This window comes from Tricharina praecox (genome assembly GCF_024521635.1).
Source record: "Tricharina praecox strain CBS 144465 chromosome Unknown BZA05scaffold_3, whole genome shotgun sequence".
NCBI lineage: Eukaryota > Fungi > Ascomycota > Pezizomycetes > Pezizales > Pyronemataceae > Tricharina > Tricharina praecox.
In genome coordinates, this window is record NW_026250405.1 from 974400 (window position 1) to 990415 (window position 16016).

Sequence of the window (16016 nt, forward strand, 5' to 3'; positions counted from 1 at the left end):
TATGCAAGGGTTCCCATCACAATCTATTACTAGCTATCCTAATACCTGTCCAAGCTACCAAGCCAAACCAAAACATCACCACGATTATCAATCTTCCACTGTTACTACCATACTCTCGAGACCCTAGGCGGCGCTTGCGCTGGGTGAAACGGGGACGGGGCCTTGGACGACCAGCGGCTTCTCCTTGGACAGGTGCGCTATGCTCTCGTCCGACAGGTGAATGGTGTCCTTCAAGACTTGGGGCGGGGTCAATCCGAGCCTATCACGATCTCTATTAGCCAAGCACACAGAAGAGAAAGAAAAGAGGAACGGCATACCATTGTCCAGCCGAGATATCCGTAAACTTCTTCTGCTTCAACACCTCCAGCAGGATCACATCCTCGGTACCGATGTTCTGGATGTAATGACTGCACGCCTGCGGGACGTAACCGACATCTCCGGGGTTGAAGTCGAAAGTCCTCGCACTGCCCGGAGCGACGTAGACCGACATGCGGGCGTGTCCCTGGATGAAGTAGCTCCACTCATCGGAGCTGGGGTGCCAATGAACCTCGCGGATAGCTCCGGGCTTGATCGTGACCAATGCTGTGCTGAAGTCCGTAGCGATGGGGAACGTGTTGGTATCGAGGATCTTAACGGAGCCGCCGGGAACCTCGAGGGGCTCCTGTTCAGACCAGTGGAAACTGTACGAGTCGACGTTGGGGATAACGCCGGCTGGGCCGGTGATGTTTTGTGCTTGGATGTCCGCTGGGGCTTCGGTACCGTTGAAGATGAAGAGGTTGCCTTCCGGGAGATTGGCGAAAGCCGATGAGGGGAGGTCGAGTTGCTTCTCCCAAACATCGGTGGGTGTTCGGGCCATCATCTGCGATACAAGGAAGGTCTGGAATTGTCAGCTGGCTGCCACTGGCATAGGGGTGGAGGAAGCGACTTACTTCATCTTCCGAGAAGTTGCCGTCGTCGAAGATCAGAAGGAACTCGGTGCCGTTCTCGAGACCTTGGATGTAATGCGGGATTCCGGGAGGGAAGAACCAGACGTCTAGGCTTCAATCAGCTTCCGTCTCCATCAACATCGCTTGGGGGGGACATCGTAGACATACCTCCTTTCTTAACGTCGTCGATAAACGTTTCACCCTTCTCATTGATGGCCTGAATGCGGGCACCTCCAGCGATGATATACGCCCACTCTCCGGACGTGTGCCAATGCATCTCACGATATGCACCAGCTTCCAGTCTCTGCTTTTTATTAGCCCGTATCACCCTTGTATCACGGAGGAGCCAGACGAACCATATCAACACCAGCAAACTGCTTCGCCGCCGGCATGACGCCAATGTTCTGCTGACGACTCCATCCCGCTCTGTTGAGACCGAGCTTGACATGGCTCAAATCCATGGGCCAACTGAGCTGCGGGACATCACCTATATCACCACCCTGTCAGCCTCAAAACTCCTCTCCCGGCCCCCTTCCTACGATAGGTGAGTACATACCAGTATCACTCTGCGGTGGAGCCAAGATATCAGGGTGAGTCCTGTCGATTTCCGGCTGCTTGGGGCCCGGGTCGGTTCCGCCCTTGGTACCACGAATCGGCTGTGGCGTGGGCACGCTGCTGAAGTCAAACGCCACACCATCTTTGTCGCTCGCCTGCAGCGGGGCGTAGACGATCTCGTCCTCGGGGATAGTCGTGTCCTCGGTGGCCACGGGGAAGGTAGCATCATTGCCACGCAGGGAAGTCGGGCCCAGGAGCGAGCCAGAGATGGCGAATGTGCGAGTGGGAACCGGCTGCTCGCTGTCGATGGGAGCAGCTACGGCACAGACGGCCAGGGCAAGGAGGCTGAGGAATTGCATGTTTGCGATGATGGCTGGTGGATAGAGAGGGGTAAACACTGAGGATGCAAGAGAGGCTTTATACCGCTTTACGTGGACTTGCGGTCCTCTGTTGAGTTAACTGGCCACTTACTTCGCACACCAGTCCGGCCCGAAGAACTATCGCGAGCTTCCTGACTGGAGTGTGATTTTTTTTGATTAGATGGATTGTTCCCAAGCGATCCCACATACTCATCCTCATCCGCATATCCATCTGCATGGTGATATTAAACATTCACCCTCCATCCTCCTCCGTGATGTATGACGTCTATCACTCACAATATCCACATCGGGAAAGTCCAGTGTACGTACCCCATGCCGTGACCTGGATAGTCATCTCAGCGTTCACATGGACATTAACCAGCCGCACTTCCCGTGTACGCGAGAGGGATCGCGAGGAACTTGGACCACTCGCACCGCGACTGAACGCCCGTCCGTTGGTCTCGTCCGTGCACCTAACGTAAATCAAACTGCCGAGGCTGAAGTCGAGACTCCAAAGCAGGAGACGGAGTCCAGACAAAGACTGATCAAGACCGGGGAATGGAGCTCGCGATTACTATTCGCGCATCTAGAGTACGGTGGTTAGAGTACGACCTGCCAACCACGCGAGCGGAAGTCTGCAGGCTCACATCATCTTCCCGTCGCCGCCGTCCCAGATCACGGAACGCACTGCACTTCACTGCACTGCACTGCGGGAGACACGAATCATGCCTTGCCAAGAGATCTGGCCGCTTTCCATAGGATAAGAAATCGCTAAACCAAGAAACCTTAACGATCCACGTGGAGTCAGCGCCGGGCCTTCCGCTGCACTCGTAGGATGGCGATTGTGTTACCTGTAGGGACGCTTCCAACCGGCGCAAGTGGAGTAAGTACAAGGTATGATACCTATTACCTACTCCAAGTCGCATGCACGGCTAACTCGGCTTATCCATACCCATATCCTCGTCACGGGCCGGCCGGGAGCGAAGTTGCGGGGGATACCACTCCCCTCTGGTCTTCCTACGGCTGGAGAGGGGCGGTACACCTCGATGGCTACCCCGGCAGGTTCGGATAGCGGCTGACCCGATCTGGGAATACCTTCATGGGCGTCGAACTGCCGGCCTGCCTGTTGGGTTAGCGATCTGAATGGGGGGGGGGCTGTGTTCTGTGTTCATCCGCTTCCTATCTATCCCCGGACGGGCCGGAGCTACTGAATCCGAGCTCGGGTGTCTGTCTGGGGGATCCGCGTCACTCTCACGAGAGTCGGGAGGCCGTGACCCAATCGAAGTCCGTCCGGTACGATGTTTATTTGTCACTATACTATAGTAATCCACATCTCGGCACCCACGGCGGTCATCGATGTCCTTGCTGAGCGTTTTGTTTTATTGTTTTGTCTTGTCTTGTTTCGTTTTGACTCGGGCGCGATATCATCATCGCTGACTGTGAATTGAAGTAAACGGCGAGGAGAGGGGTCGTCGGGCTCCGGAATGTAGCCTTGACTCAGAACTGTCTCGCCCGTAGACTCGCCCAGCAAAGGGAAAGGGTGCGTAATCATGGAAGTACGGCACACATAGGTAGGATGATAACTATACACTAACCCGGGACAGGGTACTATGGCGTGTAGGATGGTAGTTAGCGGTAAGAACAAGCTTTCTGTGCCCCCCCCAGGAAGCGCTTAGGGGCGGGGGCTTGTGCAAGTTGTTAGCTCCAGGAAATGCACTGTGATTGTGATTGTGATTGTGATATGGAGATATCGCGATTCCGGTGCCTGCCTATTACTGTAGGATGCGGCACTTTATGGATCGATGGCAACATCGAAGAAGAGAAAGGCATGAGAATGAGTAACTCGGTACTATACTCCCATCGTCGTTGCATTATTCCCTCCTATACTCGACATCCGAGATTCCCCCAGTATCCCTCCCAGGCTTATCATGAGCTGATAAAAAACTCCAGTCACGTACAGTAACCATTCTGATCGCGTCTCCCCTTTAATCCAGCACGTCCTACAGCCAGAGGTCTTCTTCCAACCGAGGCGAAGCTTTTTTTCACCCTCCAACGCTCGAACCAGCTCTCCCACGTCCTTCCGCAATATCTTCAGTTCCTGACGATCCTTGAAGAATTGAAACTGGAGTTCGTCAATAATAGCTTTCCGCTGATATGTAGATTATTCTCTGGGGTGTGGCCGCCACATCGTTGTGCCGATGAAACGGCGCCCCGCGGTCTTTCTGCGTATCGAAAGTGCCTAAGAATAAGTAAGGCTGCGGTTTCGGAGGGAATAGTTCAACAAGCAGCATCCATGGTGTGTAACACGGCTCGCTGTATGTATAAGTTATAACCATACCTGCCTGCCGCCATCTCCTCTGCGCCATTCCCAGTATACTTAAACTCGTACACTCCCCCTCTCCACATCCTCAGTGTACTTAACCCCGTACACTCCCCCTCTCCACATCCTCAGGAACGTCCCCTCGATCGTAACCCCGCAGCCTCAGCAGCCTCAGCAGCCTCAGCAGCCCCAACAGCCCCAACAGCACCGGTGCCAGTTCCGCCTAGAACTCCGCATCTTCGAGACCCTCACAACTCACGAGTCGCCGTACTGTTATATCTGGCACTCTACCAGGTCTACTCCAGTACGCAGCTCCCGGTGGAAACGACAACCACCTCCAGCCTCGGCGCGTTCAGCGAGCACCGCTCGTCTCTGCCGTAGGCCCGTACCTCGGCAGCGTGTGTACATGGTCGAGCTTCCGCAGGAAGTACATAGCGGCGTTTGTTGATGCCATACACTACGAGGTGCTTAGGGATACGGTGGATTTTGGGCAGAGGATTGGTGGTGGTCCGCTGGCATTGAGTGGGCTTGGTGGTGGGTAAGCTACGGTAGCAGCAGGAAGAGAAAGAATCACGGGATCAGAGAAATCAAGTGCATCGCATACATGAGATGGCGCTTTAGTTGCTACGTTGCTGGTGCCGGTTGGGTGAGTATGGTACATACCGGTATCGTTGACTGACTGACACCTATTCGGGTTGACTAATATGGCGGAGGGGTGTACCTAGACCATAGCTTGTCATGTTCTGGAATTTTATGGGCTATCGCTGGCCATCCCGTTCCAAGGCTTTGTCTGGTCGACATCTTCTAATAGTAAGCTAGAAGAGGCTTGACGGAGAAGTTGGCAGGTCAATTCATCGAGGAGGTTGTTGTGCACTAGTTATGAGACTTTGGCCCGGCAAATTGTTGGGCCTGAAGTGGGAAGCATAAGTCGAATAAGCATTTCAAGTACACAAATGGAGTCTTATACTCCAAGGTACACTGAATCTATTTTTCCTCTTCTAGGCTTGGCCCCGAAGCCTCTGAAATGAGGGGAAAGCACGCAATTTATCGGCTGGCTCCACAGTATATCACTCTTGGTACCTCGGTGGCGGTAGCAGAATCTTTGTAACCCTCCTAAAGGTTGAGCTTCTAGTCGTAGCTATTCCATTTCGTCATAGTACTTTAGAATCAGAGCAACAAAGCCATGTGTCCGGTAACCGCATCCGCCGTGGCCCCAACACCTACACTTGTCTTTTCTTGCTGTGTGCGGCTGCCACCCAATGTCATCTCCTGACCATCCGTGCTCCAACCGGTTCCGAACCGGACCCTCAGAGCTCGGGATAGGTTCCTTCACCGCCTTTCTGTCTCTATGTATGGCCCATTGAATGAGTGAACTGAACAGAAGAAATCGCCGCAAGTAGTCGTCTTCGTTGTCGTGGAGGCTTCTATCATCATTCACCCTGATTCTACACCTCGACCACAAAATCCTTCCTGAACCCCGTGCCGCCCTCCCCGGTCGCCTCTCGTCCATTCCTCGAATACCCCCCCTGATTCGCCACAATCCTAACCCCACTTGTCTCCTCCACAAAATCACACGACCAATGTGTATGGCCAAACGCCCACACCTTGACCTTCTCCCCGCCCTTCCACTCGTGCCATCCGGAACCGAGAATATTTGTCGAAAACGCACTCCGGAAGAGACTCGCATCAAACATCGGATTACTTGTGCCCAAAATTAGTGGCGCATGGTGCGTTGCAATGACTACCCTCCGTCCTTCTTCGACCTTCGCCAGCTCCTCCCGCAGCCACCCCAGATCCGCCGCGTGCTCCTGCATGTACTCCTTGGGCCCCCACTCCTTCACAAGATGGAAATCGTTCAGGCCCATGGCGATGCGCGCGGTTGCCGCGGGGTCTAGAGATGAGTGCAGTGTGCACCCGAGGATCGTTACGTCGCCGATGTCGACACGGCGGCGGTGCAGCACCGTCACCTTCCCGTCAAGCGCCTTTTCCAGCTCCACGGCGGCGACCAGCCCCTCCGAGCGGGAGAAGCGGTAGAACTCGTGGTTCCCGAGTACGAGGAAGACATGCTCGAAGTCCCGTGCGACGCGCTTAAGGAACGGGATGAAGAGCGACGCTTGGATGAGCAGGCCGATGTCGCCGGCGAGGAGGAGGTACGGCGCGTGCGCGGGAATCTGGTAGCTCTCGTACTGGTGGCTGTTTGGTGGCAACCCGAACTCGAGGTGTAGGTCCGACAGGATTTGGAGGCGGAATGGGGGTTGCGAAGTCATCGAGAGAGGTACGGGGGATAGTAGGCGGACTGTGACGGGCTTATACCCCGCTGAGGGGCGGGGCACTGGGGTGGCAAGCGAGTGAGGTGGGGAGCTGATGTTGGCGCTCGGTAGTTGCCGAGACCGGCGTCTAGGTGCCGGATGCTGCCTGTAACGAGTGAGATTCAGTGATCTCATCCAAGGGGGAGGGGCGGTAAAAGACTTTGTGCGGATGCGCATGGCTGTTACTTCTTCTCTCACTCGTTGCACATAATTTCGGCTCGTGGTCGGTCCTTTGGAATGCCATTTCATCAAGCGAAGAGCCTAAGCTTGGAACTCGGAACTTGAACTGCAGCCTTTCGGATCACTGCAAGTACCTATCGGCAACTGGAGAAACCGCGAATCAGTACGAAAGAGTGCCGTGTAAGGAAATTCTGCAGTCACACCATATTCCCGACAAATGATTTAAACTTTTAACTCGAGTATATCTGTCCTCGGCGATTCTTCGTTTTCGTATCTATCTCTATTATAAGCGTAAAGCGTAGGTACAGGATCTCTATTTTATTCGCAGGGTTTCGCGGAAGCAAAATTACATGTACTCCTCTGACATGCGTTACCTGGGCAATCTGTACATGTGTGGTTGTGGTTGGACTGCAGTCACCACTCAGCTTCACCTGCAGCGGAACGGTTGGACTTGTTACAACTCGGCTGGGGCGCTCACATTAGGAGCCGCTCATTGCAAATCACTCACTCCTTCAATTCTGGCCCTCTTATTTGCTGCCTCGGAAGTAGCCGCAGAGCCGCTGCCCGGTGGCCGCAAGGCATATCTGCATGGACCAGTGGTAGAATATGCTTGGTAGCACATGGGCTTAGTAAAGAACAAAAAATAATTCCTAGATCCTGGTGCCCCTCCCTCAGCAAGATAACCTTCGAACCCCGAACTCTCTTCCCTCCTCCTCCTCATACCGCCTCTCACCTCAACACAGGGTCCTTCTTCCCTTCCCCCGAACGAAACAAGTCGTTCGTCGCTCAAGTCTTTTTCAAAGACACATCTCCACTCAGTGCTACTATCTGTCTCTTTTTTTTTTTTTACGACTACGACTTTCCCGGTTTCTCTCTTTTTGACAACTTTTCCGTTGCTTTGCTCCTTAGAATTTTCAGCTCCTTTTACTTCAAGTTACTCCTCGTTCAGACCAGTCAGCCGTTTCAGCTCAGCTCCTCATTTCGCTCACGACCATACTCGATATCACCAAACCCCCTCAGACCGCATTAATGTCACCAGGCGTAGTAGAAAACGCTCCTCCGCAGGTTACCCTCACACTCGCAAACGGCGCCCCCGCTTTCGACTTCGAGGCTGTATACACCACAATATTCGACGCAAAGACCTCGCAGGAGTCCCTCGATGCCGCTACATCACTCTGCAACGGAATCGCCGCTGATCCTTCGACCGCCCACCATGCGCTGGCCATCCTGCTCCCCCAGGTGGCAAAGGCCGCCGCAGATAAGAAGTCCGGAACGAACCGGGAGAGCGCTATGATTGTCTACGGCGCTCTGTTCGAGACGCTTCCGCACAAGGCTCCTGTCACCGAAGTCCAGCTGGTCGCTACCATCGGGAATGTTTTCGATGGTCTCGCCGATAAGGGCTCTGTTGTGCGCGAGAGCGCGCAGTATGCTATCGATGCTCTGTTCGCAGGATTGAAACAACCTGTCCTGGTGTCCGGGCTGCTGGTCGCCTTGATGGAATACCTCAAGTCGTCAGGATCCAAGTGGCAAGGAAAGGTCGGCGCCTTGACGCTGATCGGAAAGTTGGCCGAGAAGGCGGTTAAGATCGAGCAGAACCAGGGCGAAGTTTTCCTTAAGGATGTTATGGGCAGGGAGCTGGAGGCGTTGATTCCTGTTGTCGAGAGCGGCATGCACGATCTTAAGACTGAGGTTCGTACAAATTCTTCCTTGCTTATTCCCCTCCGATGCTCGTTCGAGTGCTGATACGTGAATCACTGTAGGTTTCGAAGGCTGCGATCAAGACAACAACAAGCTTGACGAAGCTGCTCAGCAATGAGGATGTCTCAAAGCACATTCCCACTTTGATCAAGACCATGAACATGCCCAGCAAGGAGACTCTGGCGAAGGCGATCCACGCTCTCAGCATGACCACCTTCGTTCAGACCGTTACCTCCCCCGTCCTTTCTCTCCTCACGCCTCTCCTCGAGCGTGCTCTTACTTCCCCGCAAACTTCTCAGGAAGTCCTCCGCCAAGCGGTTGTCGTCACTGAGAACTTGACTAAGCTTGTCCACGACCCCGTTGAGGCTCGTGAGTTCTTGCCTCGCCTGCTACCCGGTGTCAAGCGTGTTCTCGAGTCCGCCTCCATCCCCGCTGTTCGTGAGCTGGCCAAGAGTGCCAACGATGTCATGCTCAAAGCTATGCGTGTCACCAGTGGCGACGAGGAGAACACCATTGGCGAGCGTATCTCGGTTGAAGAGGTCATTGGAGAACTCTCGGTCCGTGTTGCGCCCCTGCTGCGCAAGGAGGAATTGTCCTTCTTTGAGAACCAGGTCAAACTCTATATCTCTGCCATGGCCAGGGAGGTCATTGTCATCCGGGAATGGTCGCGTCTCGAGGACTGCGTCGCTCCTTACCTCAAAGATCTCGTGCACGGAGGAGAGGAGAATGCCAAGAGCATTGCTGCAGATGTCGAGAAGTGGGCCCGCGAGACGGATCACACCAGGTTCGGAAACATCGGCATGGTGGACGACGAATACGCGAACGAGGTTGAGGTTGTCAATGCCAACTTCTCGCTGGCCTACGGAGGTATGATGTTGCTCAACCACACAACCCTGCGTCTGCACCGTGGTCACAGATACGGTCTTTGCGGTCGTAACGGAGCTGGAAAGTCCACGCTCATGCGCTCGATCGCTGAGGGCAAGCTGGAAGGTTTCCCTTCCAAGGACGAGCTTCGCACCTGTTTCGTGGAGCACCGCAGTCAAGGCGATGAGAACGAGCTGCCGATCGTCGAGTACATCAGACAGTCCCTCATCACCGACAACCTTCAGGAGGGTTTCATGGGCGACGATGGAACCGAGAAGATCAAGGAGACTCTGCGCAGTGTCGGCTTCGAGGGTGAGCGTGTTGACTTTAGGGTCGGCGAGCTCTCTGGAGGTTGGAAGATGAAGCTGGCTCTCGCCGAGGCCATGTTGAAGAAGGCCGAGGTCCTGCTGTTGGACGAGCCTACCAATCACTTGGACGTTGGAAATGTCAAGTGGCTGCAGGACTACCTCAAGGAGCACACCAACATCACCAGTTTGATCGTGTCCCACGACTCCGGATTTTTGGACGAAGTGTGCACGGATATTATTCACTATGAGAATAAGAAGCTCGCTTACTACAAGGGCAATCTCGCTGCCTTCGTTGAGGTCCGTCCCGAAGGAAAGGCCTACTACACGCTCTCCTCCTCCAGCGTGCAGTTCAAGTTCCCTCCTCCTGGCCTCTTGACTGGTGTCTCGTCCCGCACTCGTTCCATCTTGAAGATGACCAACGCGACGTACACGTATCCCGGTACCTCCAAGCCTTCGCTCAGCAACGTCACCTGCTCGCTCTCGCTGTCCTCGCGTGTTGCTCTCCTTGGTGGTAACGGTGCCGGAAAGTCCACTCTCATCAAGGTTCTGACCGGAGAAGTCATTCCCCAGGAGGGTAAGGTCGAGAAGCATCCCAACTTGCGTGTTGGATATCTCTCGCAGCACTCTCTCGAGCCTCTCCAGTTCCATTTGGATAAGACTCCTAGTCAGTACCTGCAGTGGCGTTACGCCAACGGTGACGACAGAGAGGTGTTGATGAAGGCTACTCGTAAACTCAGCCCCGAGGACGAAGCTCAGATGAACACCCCCATCAACTTGGGCGAGGGTTCTGGTGCTCGCAGGATCAACAATATTGTCGGTCGCCAAAAGTGGAAGAAGTCCTTCCAGTACGAGGTCAACTGGGTTGGTCTCGGCCCCAAGAGCAACACCATGATCTCGCGCGAGACCTTGATGAAGCTCGGCTTCTTCAAGCTGGTACAGGAGTTCGACGATCACGAGGCGTCTCGCGAGGGTCTCGGTTTCCGCAAGCTCGAAGCTGCCGACATCCGCCAACACTTCGAGGACGTCGGACTCGACGCAGATCTCGCCGAGCACAACGAAATCGGTGGTATGTCCGGTGGTCAGAAGGTCAAGATCGTCATCGCCGGAGCTATGTGGAACAACCCCCATCTCCTCGTCCTCGACGAGCCCACCAATTACCTTGACCGCGAATCCCTCGGTGGTCTCTCCCACGCCATCCGTGAGTTCAAGGGAGGTGTCATCGTCATCTCCCACAACAATGAGTTCGTCTCTGCGCTTTGCAACGAGCAGTGGTGGGTCGAGGCTGGTCGTGTCACGGCTGCCACGCGCAATGCGGCCGATAACTCCAAGTTCGAAGGCGGGCTCTCGGTCAGCGGCGCCAACACGCCGCTCAGCAGCGCTGTTCCCAGCGCCGTCACCAGTGCTGCGGCGAGTGCTGCCAGCAGTGCCGTCAACTCGGACGCGGAAGACGAGAGCATGAAGTTCAAGGGACGCAAGTTCCCCAAGAAGAAGAAGATGACCAGGGCTCAGCAGAAGGACCGCGAGGTTCGCAGAAGGCTGAGACACATTGAATGGCTGAACAGTCCCAAGGGGTACGTTTTCCTTTTTTTCCCCTCCATTATTCACGTACAGCTATACTAACATTATCATGTAGGACCCCCAAGCCGGTAGACTCAGATGACGAGGCGGAGTAGGCGAAGTAGGAAGTAGTGCGGGGGGGTTTATCAATCAGAATAATGGGGGATAGGATTGGATAGAGAAAAGTTTTTTTTTCGTTTTCCCTTTTGCTTGGTCACTTTGGTGTTTCGTTTTCCTTGGGTCGGGTCTTTAGATTTTTTTTCTCAGTGCGGTAGTACCTATGGGGTGGCATTTGCTGCGTGTTGTGTGTGTTGTGTGTGTTGTGTGTGTGTGTAATAGATTTCTTACGACGCGTGCTTGTGGCGGATTTGAATGATCAGATACGGTTGTTTACCTACCTACGTCGTTTACTATGAAGATGTTCTAGCCCAGTCCCCCAGTTCATCGTCTCTGTGCTACCTAGTACAGAACTCCGAGCAGATATCTCCGCGTCTTCACGTATCTTCGCGAGTCGTCCAGGACTGGATTGGATGGGTCGGTATCTGTCATGGATAATCACTCGTCTACCTAGGACCTGAGCATGAATTTTGACCTGTGGCCCGTGGGCATTACTATCTAGGTACATACTGTCGTTAATGTAATGGTCTCTCTCTCTTGCTTTGCAAATCTTGAATAACCTGGCCTGGCTGCTATGGAAGTCTATCATATATCTAGGTAGTAGATGGTTGCCCCGTGCGGCGATACTTGGCTTCGCATGGACTGGGTCTCCCGAAACTGGATACCAATGGAAGGTACCTTTAATGATCGATACGGCCAGGACAATCCCTTGCCATGGTTACATAGGTACATAGGTGGAGACGACACGATACTAGTAGTATGACAGGAATACCACATGACAATAACCCAATTCCACAAGCCGATCAACTCATTATGCACACACAAAAGATAAGACGAAAAAAGCCCAGCAAGCTCAGCAACAAATTCAAGATCAAGAGAGAGAGATCACAGTGCACACTCCGGCCTTCTCCCTTCACGAACCCGGCAATCTAAAAATACAAAATCCAGACCTAGTGGTGTCCTACGGAGTTCTAGTCCACCGCCTACTAAGCAGCAAACCTTTTCCTCCGCTCGTCGGCCCTCTTCCTGTCCTCAGCACTCATACCGCCAGAGGGCTGAACCGGCTTCTTTACACGGCCACTCTCGACGACGCCGGCGCCAGCTCCAACTCCCCTATTGCCCCTCCTCCTACCGCCCTGCTGCTGCTGGTTTTGCTGCTGCTGGTTTTGCTGCTGCTGACCCGCGGTCTCAAACCTTCCGCGCTTCCCACCACGCCCCTGCTGCTGCGCCGGCTGCGCGTCTCCGCGCCGCTTCTTCTCGCGCTCGACAGGCAACGCCTCGTTGAGCCCCTTGACCTCGGTCTTCACCTCCTCGATGCCGAAGCGCTTCTGGCGTTCCAGGGACTTGAGGGTTTCGCTCTCCTCGGCGGACAGGCCGAAGCGCTCTGCGCGCTTCTTGCGGCGCGCGATTTCTTCGTCCAGCGAGGTCGTGGGGAGGTTCGCGCTGAACGCTGGGGTGGGGGTGGTGGTGGCAGTGGGAGCAGCGGCGGCGGCGGCGGGGGTGGGTGCGGGTGCTGCGGCTGACGACGTCTCGTCTGTTACCGTCGAGGGCGAGCTGGGCTCGTTGCCGGACTTGGTGGCGGGCGTGGTGCTCTCGAAGAGTGACGCGATCGTCTTGCGCTTGGGTTTTGTGTCGGTGGAGGGGGAGGCGGCGGCGCTGGCGGTGGTGGTGGTGGTGGTGGGCTCGGCTGGTGCGGTGGCGGAGGGAGTAGTGGGCGCGACGGCTGGGGCGGAGGTAGCGGTGGCTGGTGCGGCTGCCGCAGGCTTGTCGTCGTGCTCCCAGTCAACTTCGTATTCCTCGTCGGCGCTGGGGAGGTGTGCGGCGGGCGCGGTGGTGGTGCTGGTGGCAGTGGGAGCGGCAGTGCTGGGTTTGTCGGTCGACGTGGCGGTCGATGGCGAGGACTCGTCACTCGCGGTAAGACGCGAAATTAGGTCGCCTTTTAGGCCGTTTGTGGGGAGACCACGCGCCGTGAGGGCGTCGCGCAGCTCGGGGACCTTCATTTTGCTGTAGTCGGCGGGCATTGTTGTCGTTTAGTGGTGATGATTATGGGAAGGGGGATTAGTGGTGTTGTGGTGTTGTGGTAGATGTGGATGTAGCTGTGGTTGTAGATGTGGTTGTAGTTGTAGTTGTGGTCAGTGGGGTGGAGGTGGAGATGGATGGATAGAGGTGAGAAAAAATGGTCGGGGTTAATTGTGGCTGGGAACGAGGACGGGACGCGCTCTTACGTGTTCGGATCGAAAGGGGCGAAAGAACTCCAAGGCGAAGAGGCGGCTGCGCGGGCGTTGGCGAGAGTGATTAGCCAGAGCTGGAAGGTGATGAGGTTACCCGACTGAAAATCGTCAGGCAGGGCTTAGGGCTGAGGAGGTTTGTTTGTTTTGTTAGTGAGATGCTATTTCTGGTCGACAGCGTGGAATCGGGATTTCACGAGACGAGCTCTCCAGACTGAATCGGCACGTCCAGTCGAGCTCTGAAATGCACCGCTGCGCGTGCCGTGCCGTGGCGCTTTGTTTGTTTTGCCCTTCAGTCCGTGCCACAAAGAAACAACATCATCAATAACAACAACACGCGACTCACACGTCCCCCCCACCCTCGGCCTCGACAATGCGATGTGAAGCAGAAGCAGAAGCAGAAATGAATTCCTCCCGTCCACGGCAGCCATTCAGAATGACTACTACTACAACCACTACCACCAACTTGCCCTCGAAGCGTCCAAACCTCATGATCGGCCAGATCCTCGCCGACAACAGCATCCTCGACAAGCCGCGGCCGGGCCCGATTCCGCTGTCGCGTCGGCCTCCTTTGGCAGAAGTCAAGAACAGCGCGTCGGCTGCCTCGCCGAGGAAGCGGAGAGAGAAGGAGAAGGAGACTGCGCCGGAGCCGTCGCAGCAGAAGGAAAAGAGACAGGAGAAACCCAGCCTCGAGCGTGAACCTAGGGCGAAAGGCCTACCGCCGCCGCCGCAGCAGCATCCGCCATCAGCTCTCACAGCACTCCTCCTCTCGCACTCGTGCACAACGCCAACCCTCCCGCCGCTCCCCGCCCCGCCGCGGTCTCGCCAGCCAGTCCACAGCACCGCCCTCTCCGCCGCGCAATCCGTCCCGCCGCCCACAGCCCCCACCCCCTCCCCTTCAAACCACCTCCTCCGCCAATTACGCAAAACCCTCGAAACCTCTCCTCCGCGGCGGCGATTACAGCCACCCCCACCCCCACCACCAGCCCACCCTTCTCCCCCGCAGCGGCGATCGCAACCACCCGCACCGCACCCCACCACCCCCCCAATCCCAACAATAACCCTCGACTCCCTCCCGAGCTTTACACACCACAGCGAGCACGCGATCACCTCTCTGCACTCGCCCTCACACATCACCCTCCTGCTGCGCTCGACAGGCAACATCTACACGATCACGCGCAACACTTTGACAATCGGCACGTCAACCTACTGCATAGAGGACATACCGTACAAGCACCTACCCGCATTCCGGTACGTGCGCCGCTTCGTCGCCGCCGTAAGGAAGCGCACGGTTGTTGCCTTCGGAGGCGTTGGCGGGCTGCATGGACGCGTCTGGGCGGATGGGAGAGGGGTTGTTACCCTACAGCGGACGGGCGCGGGGGAGGGGAAGGGGGAGGGGGGGGAGACAGAGGTCGAGGTGCACTTCGCCGCCACCGGCGAGACGGCGGGCGCCGAGGGGGTCACAACTGAGGAGCTCAAGCACGCGCAGAGGCTGTACGTCTGGCTAAAGAAGCACCCTGCCGCGCTGCCCCCGGCGCCGGCGCCGGCCCCGGCGCCGATGGTGGATGGTGATGAGTGGGAGTTGACGCCCGAGACGAGGTTTGTCAAGGCCGTTGGGTGGTGCCGGGAGCTGGGCGAGGGACGGTGGAGCTTGAAGTTCCTTGATGGCGTTAGGGTCGAGATTCGCGGGGGCGAGGTGTTGTGGATCAGCCGGGAGGGGGCCAGGTGGAGTGTTGCTAAGGGATTGAGGGATGAGGAGGTTAGGAGGAGGGTCGCGTTGTTTGTTAAGGCGGGTGTGTAATATACATACATACCTCATACCTACAACTTGAGACTGGAGACTGCAGCGAAGAGGTGGGATGGCCTGCAGCTGCAGTTCTTTGCTGTGGAGTTTGGCGTGTAGTTAGTTCTGGAGTTTTGGCGACGGCTTACCTACCTATGTAAAAGCATGGCTCATCACTCTTTGGTGAGTGACAGTTCATGAAGATGAAGGTCCATGATCATTTTTGTGGTTTGAAATCGAAACCGGCGGTTAAATCACGGCTTTTCCGTATCTTACTGCCAGCATCCATTCAGGAATCAGGATACAATTTACCATTGCCGGGTATCACAAATCGTATGTCTACCTAGGTACCTACCTGGGTAGTACATAGAGACAGTGATTGGAGGACTGGCGTCTAGATGGATAGGTAAGTACCTACCTAGGTACTTGCGGTGCAATTCCTCTATCAGCACTTCACCGCCACCTCCCCGAGTGTGTATAGTAGGCTGTGGCTTCACTCGAAGGAAGCTCTGGCGGCGGTGGACATTTCACATGGGGACGAACAAAGATATTGTTGCTGATTGTGTGTCAGTGGGCGTGGCGACGGCTTTCTAGTTTTTGCCAGTATAGTATATCGTATCATATGTAGAGTAGGAGTGGATAATCGAAAGTGCCGTTTGGAATGACTGAAGAAAAATGTTTGGCCTGGTACGTAGGTGATATGATGAGGTTCAGATAGAGTATCCACCTACTATACACCACATGATAATAGAGTCAGGCAACATATAGAGTACTTGTTCAATGGGTAATATATTCCCACGCCCACATACAAG

At 55.4% G+C, this 16016-nt stretch overlaps 5 protein-coding genes across 5 annotated transcripts; 2 read left to right on the forward strand and 3 right to left on the reverse strand.

Annotated features, from left to right (window-relative positions):
• Window positions 1-9: 9 nt before the first annotated feature.
• Window positions 10-2023, reverse strand: BZA05DRAFT_164847 (RmlC-like cupin domain-containing protein). Its single transcript, XM_051479124.1, has 6 exons — window positions 1483-2023; window positions 1283-1413; window positions 1095-1230; window positions 930-1033; window positions 318-877; window positions 10-259 (listed from the first exon to the last, which is right to left on the reverse strand). Exons 1-6 carry the CDS (start codon window positions 1838-1840, stop codon window positions 124-126), a joined length of 1425 nt encoding a protein of 474 aa, XP_051343011.1. The 5' UTR covers window positions 1841-2023; the 3' UTR covers window positions 10-123.
• A 3190-nt stretch (window positions 2024-5213) lies between these two features.
• On the reverse strand, window positions 5214-7049 carry BZA05DRAFT_164864 (Metallo-dependent phosphatase-like protein). Its single transcript, XM_051479125.1, has 2 exons — window positions 6853-7049; window positions 5214-6793 (listed from the first exon to the last, which is right to left on the reverse strand). Exon 2 carries the CDS (start codon window positions 6716-6718, stop codon window positions 5606-5608), a length of 1113 nt encoding a protein of 370 aa, XP_051343012.1. The 5' UTR covers window positions 6719-6793; window positions 6853-7049; the 3' UTR covers window positions 5214-5605.
• A 309-nt stretch (window positions 7050-7358) lies between these two features.
• Window positions 7359-11403, forward strand: BZA05DRAFT_348186 (P-loop containing nucleoside triphosphate hydrolase protein). The gene is made up of 3 exons (XM_051481227.1): window positions 7359-8338; window positions 8410-11090; window positions 11153-11403. Exons 1-3 carry the CDS (start codon window positions 7679-7681, stop codon window positions 11190-11192), a joined length of 3381 nt encoding a protein of 1126 aa, XP_051343013.1. The 5' UTR covers window positions 7359-7678; the 3' UTR covers window positions 11193-11403.
• Window positions 11404-12386: 983 nt separating this feature from the next.
• BZA05DRAFT_320491 (uncharacterized protein) lies at window positions 12387-13205 on the reverse strand (the record flags this gene model as incomplete). The annotated part of the gene is made up of 2 exons (XM_051480440.1): window positions 12387-13056; window positions 13096-13205. Coding segments are annotated over 2 exons (780 nt in total), but the record flags the coding sequence as incomplete, so codon positions are not given.
• Window positions 13206-13857: 652 nt separating this feature from the next.
• On the forward strand, window positions 13858-15222 carry BZA05DRAFT_441676 (uncharacterized protein; the record flags this gene model as incomplete). Its single annotated transcript, XM_051486690.1, has 1 exon — window positions 13858-15222. The coding sequence occupies one exon, from the start codon at window positions 13858-13860 to the stop codon at window positions 15220-15222; it is 1365 nt and encodes a 454-aa protein (XP_051343015.1).
• Between the last annotated feature and the right edge of the window lie 794 nt (window positions 15223-16016).

Bases quoted from the DNA above. Each gene is read 5' to 3' on its own strand.
- BZA05DRAFT_164847 (XM_051479124.1), bottom strand. From the start codon at position 1,840: ATGCAATTCCTCAGCCTCCTTGCCCTGGCCGTCTGTGCCGTAGCTGCT. The intron at 1,231-1,282 runs GTTCGTCTGGCT...AATAAAAAGCAG, and splicing joins AGTTTGCTGGTGTTGATATG to AGACTGGAAGCTGGTGCATA. The intron at 1,034-1,094 runs GTATGTCTACGA...ATTGAAGCCTAG, and splicing joins CGACGACGTTAAGAAAGGAG to ACGTCTGGTTCTTCCCTCCC.
- BZA05DRAFT_164864 (XM_051479125.1), bottom strand. From the start codon at position 6,718: ATGAAATGGCATTCCAAAGGACCGACCACGAGCCGAAATTATGTGCAA.
- BZA05DRAFT_348186 (XM_051481227.1), top strand. From the start codon at position 7,679: ATGTCACCAGGCGTAGTAGAAAACGCTCCTCCGCAGGTTACCCTCACA. The intron at 8,339-8,409 runs GTTCGTACAAAT...GAATCACTGTAG, and splicing joins TGCACGATCTTAAGACTGAG to GTTTCGAAGGCTGCGATCAA. The intron at 11,091-11,152 runs GTACGTTTTCCT...ATTATCATGTAG, and splicing joins TGGCTGAACAGTCCCAAGGG to GACCCCCAAGCCGGTAGACT.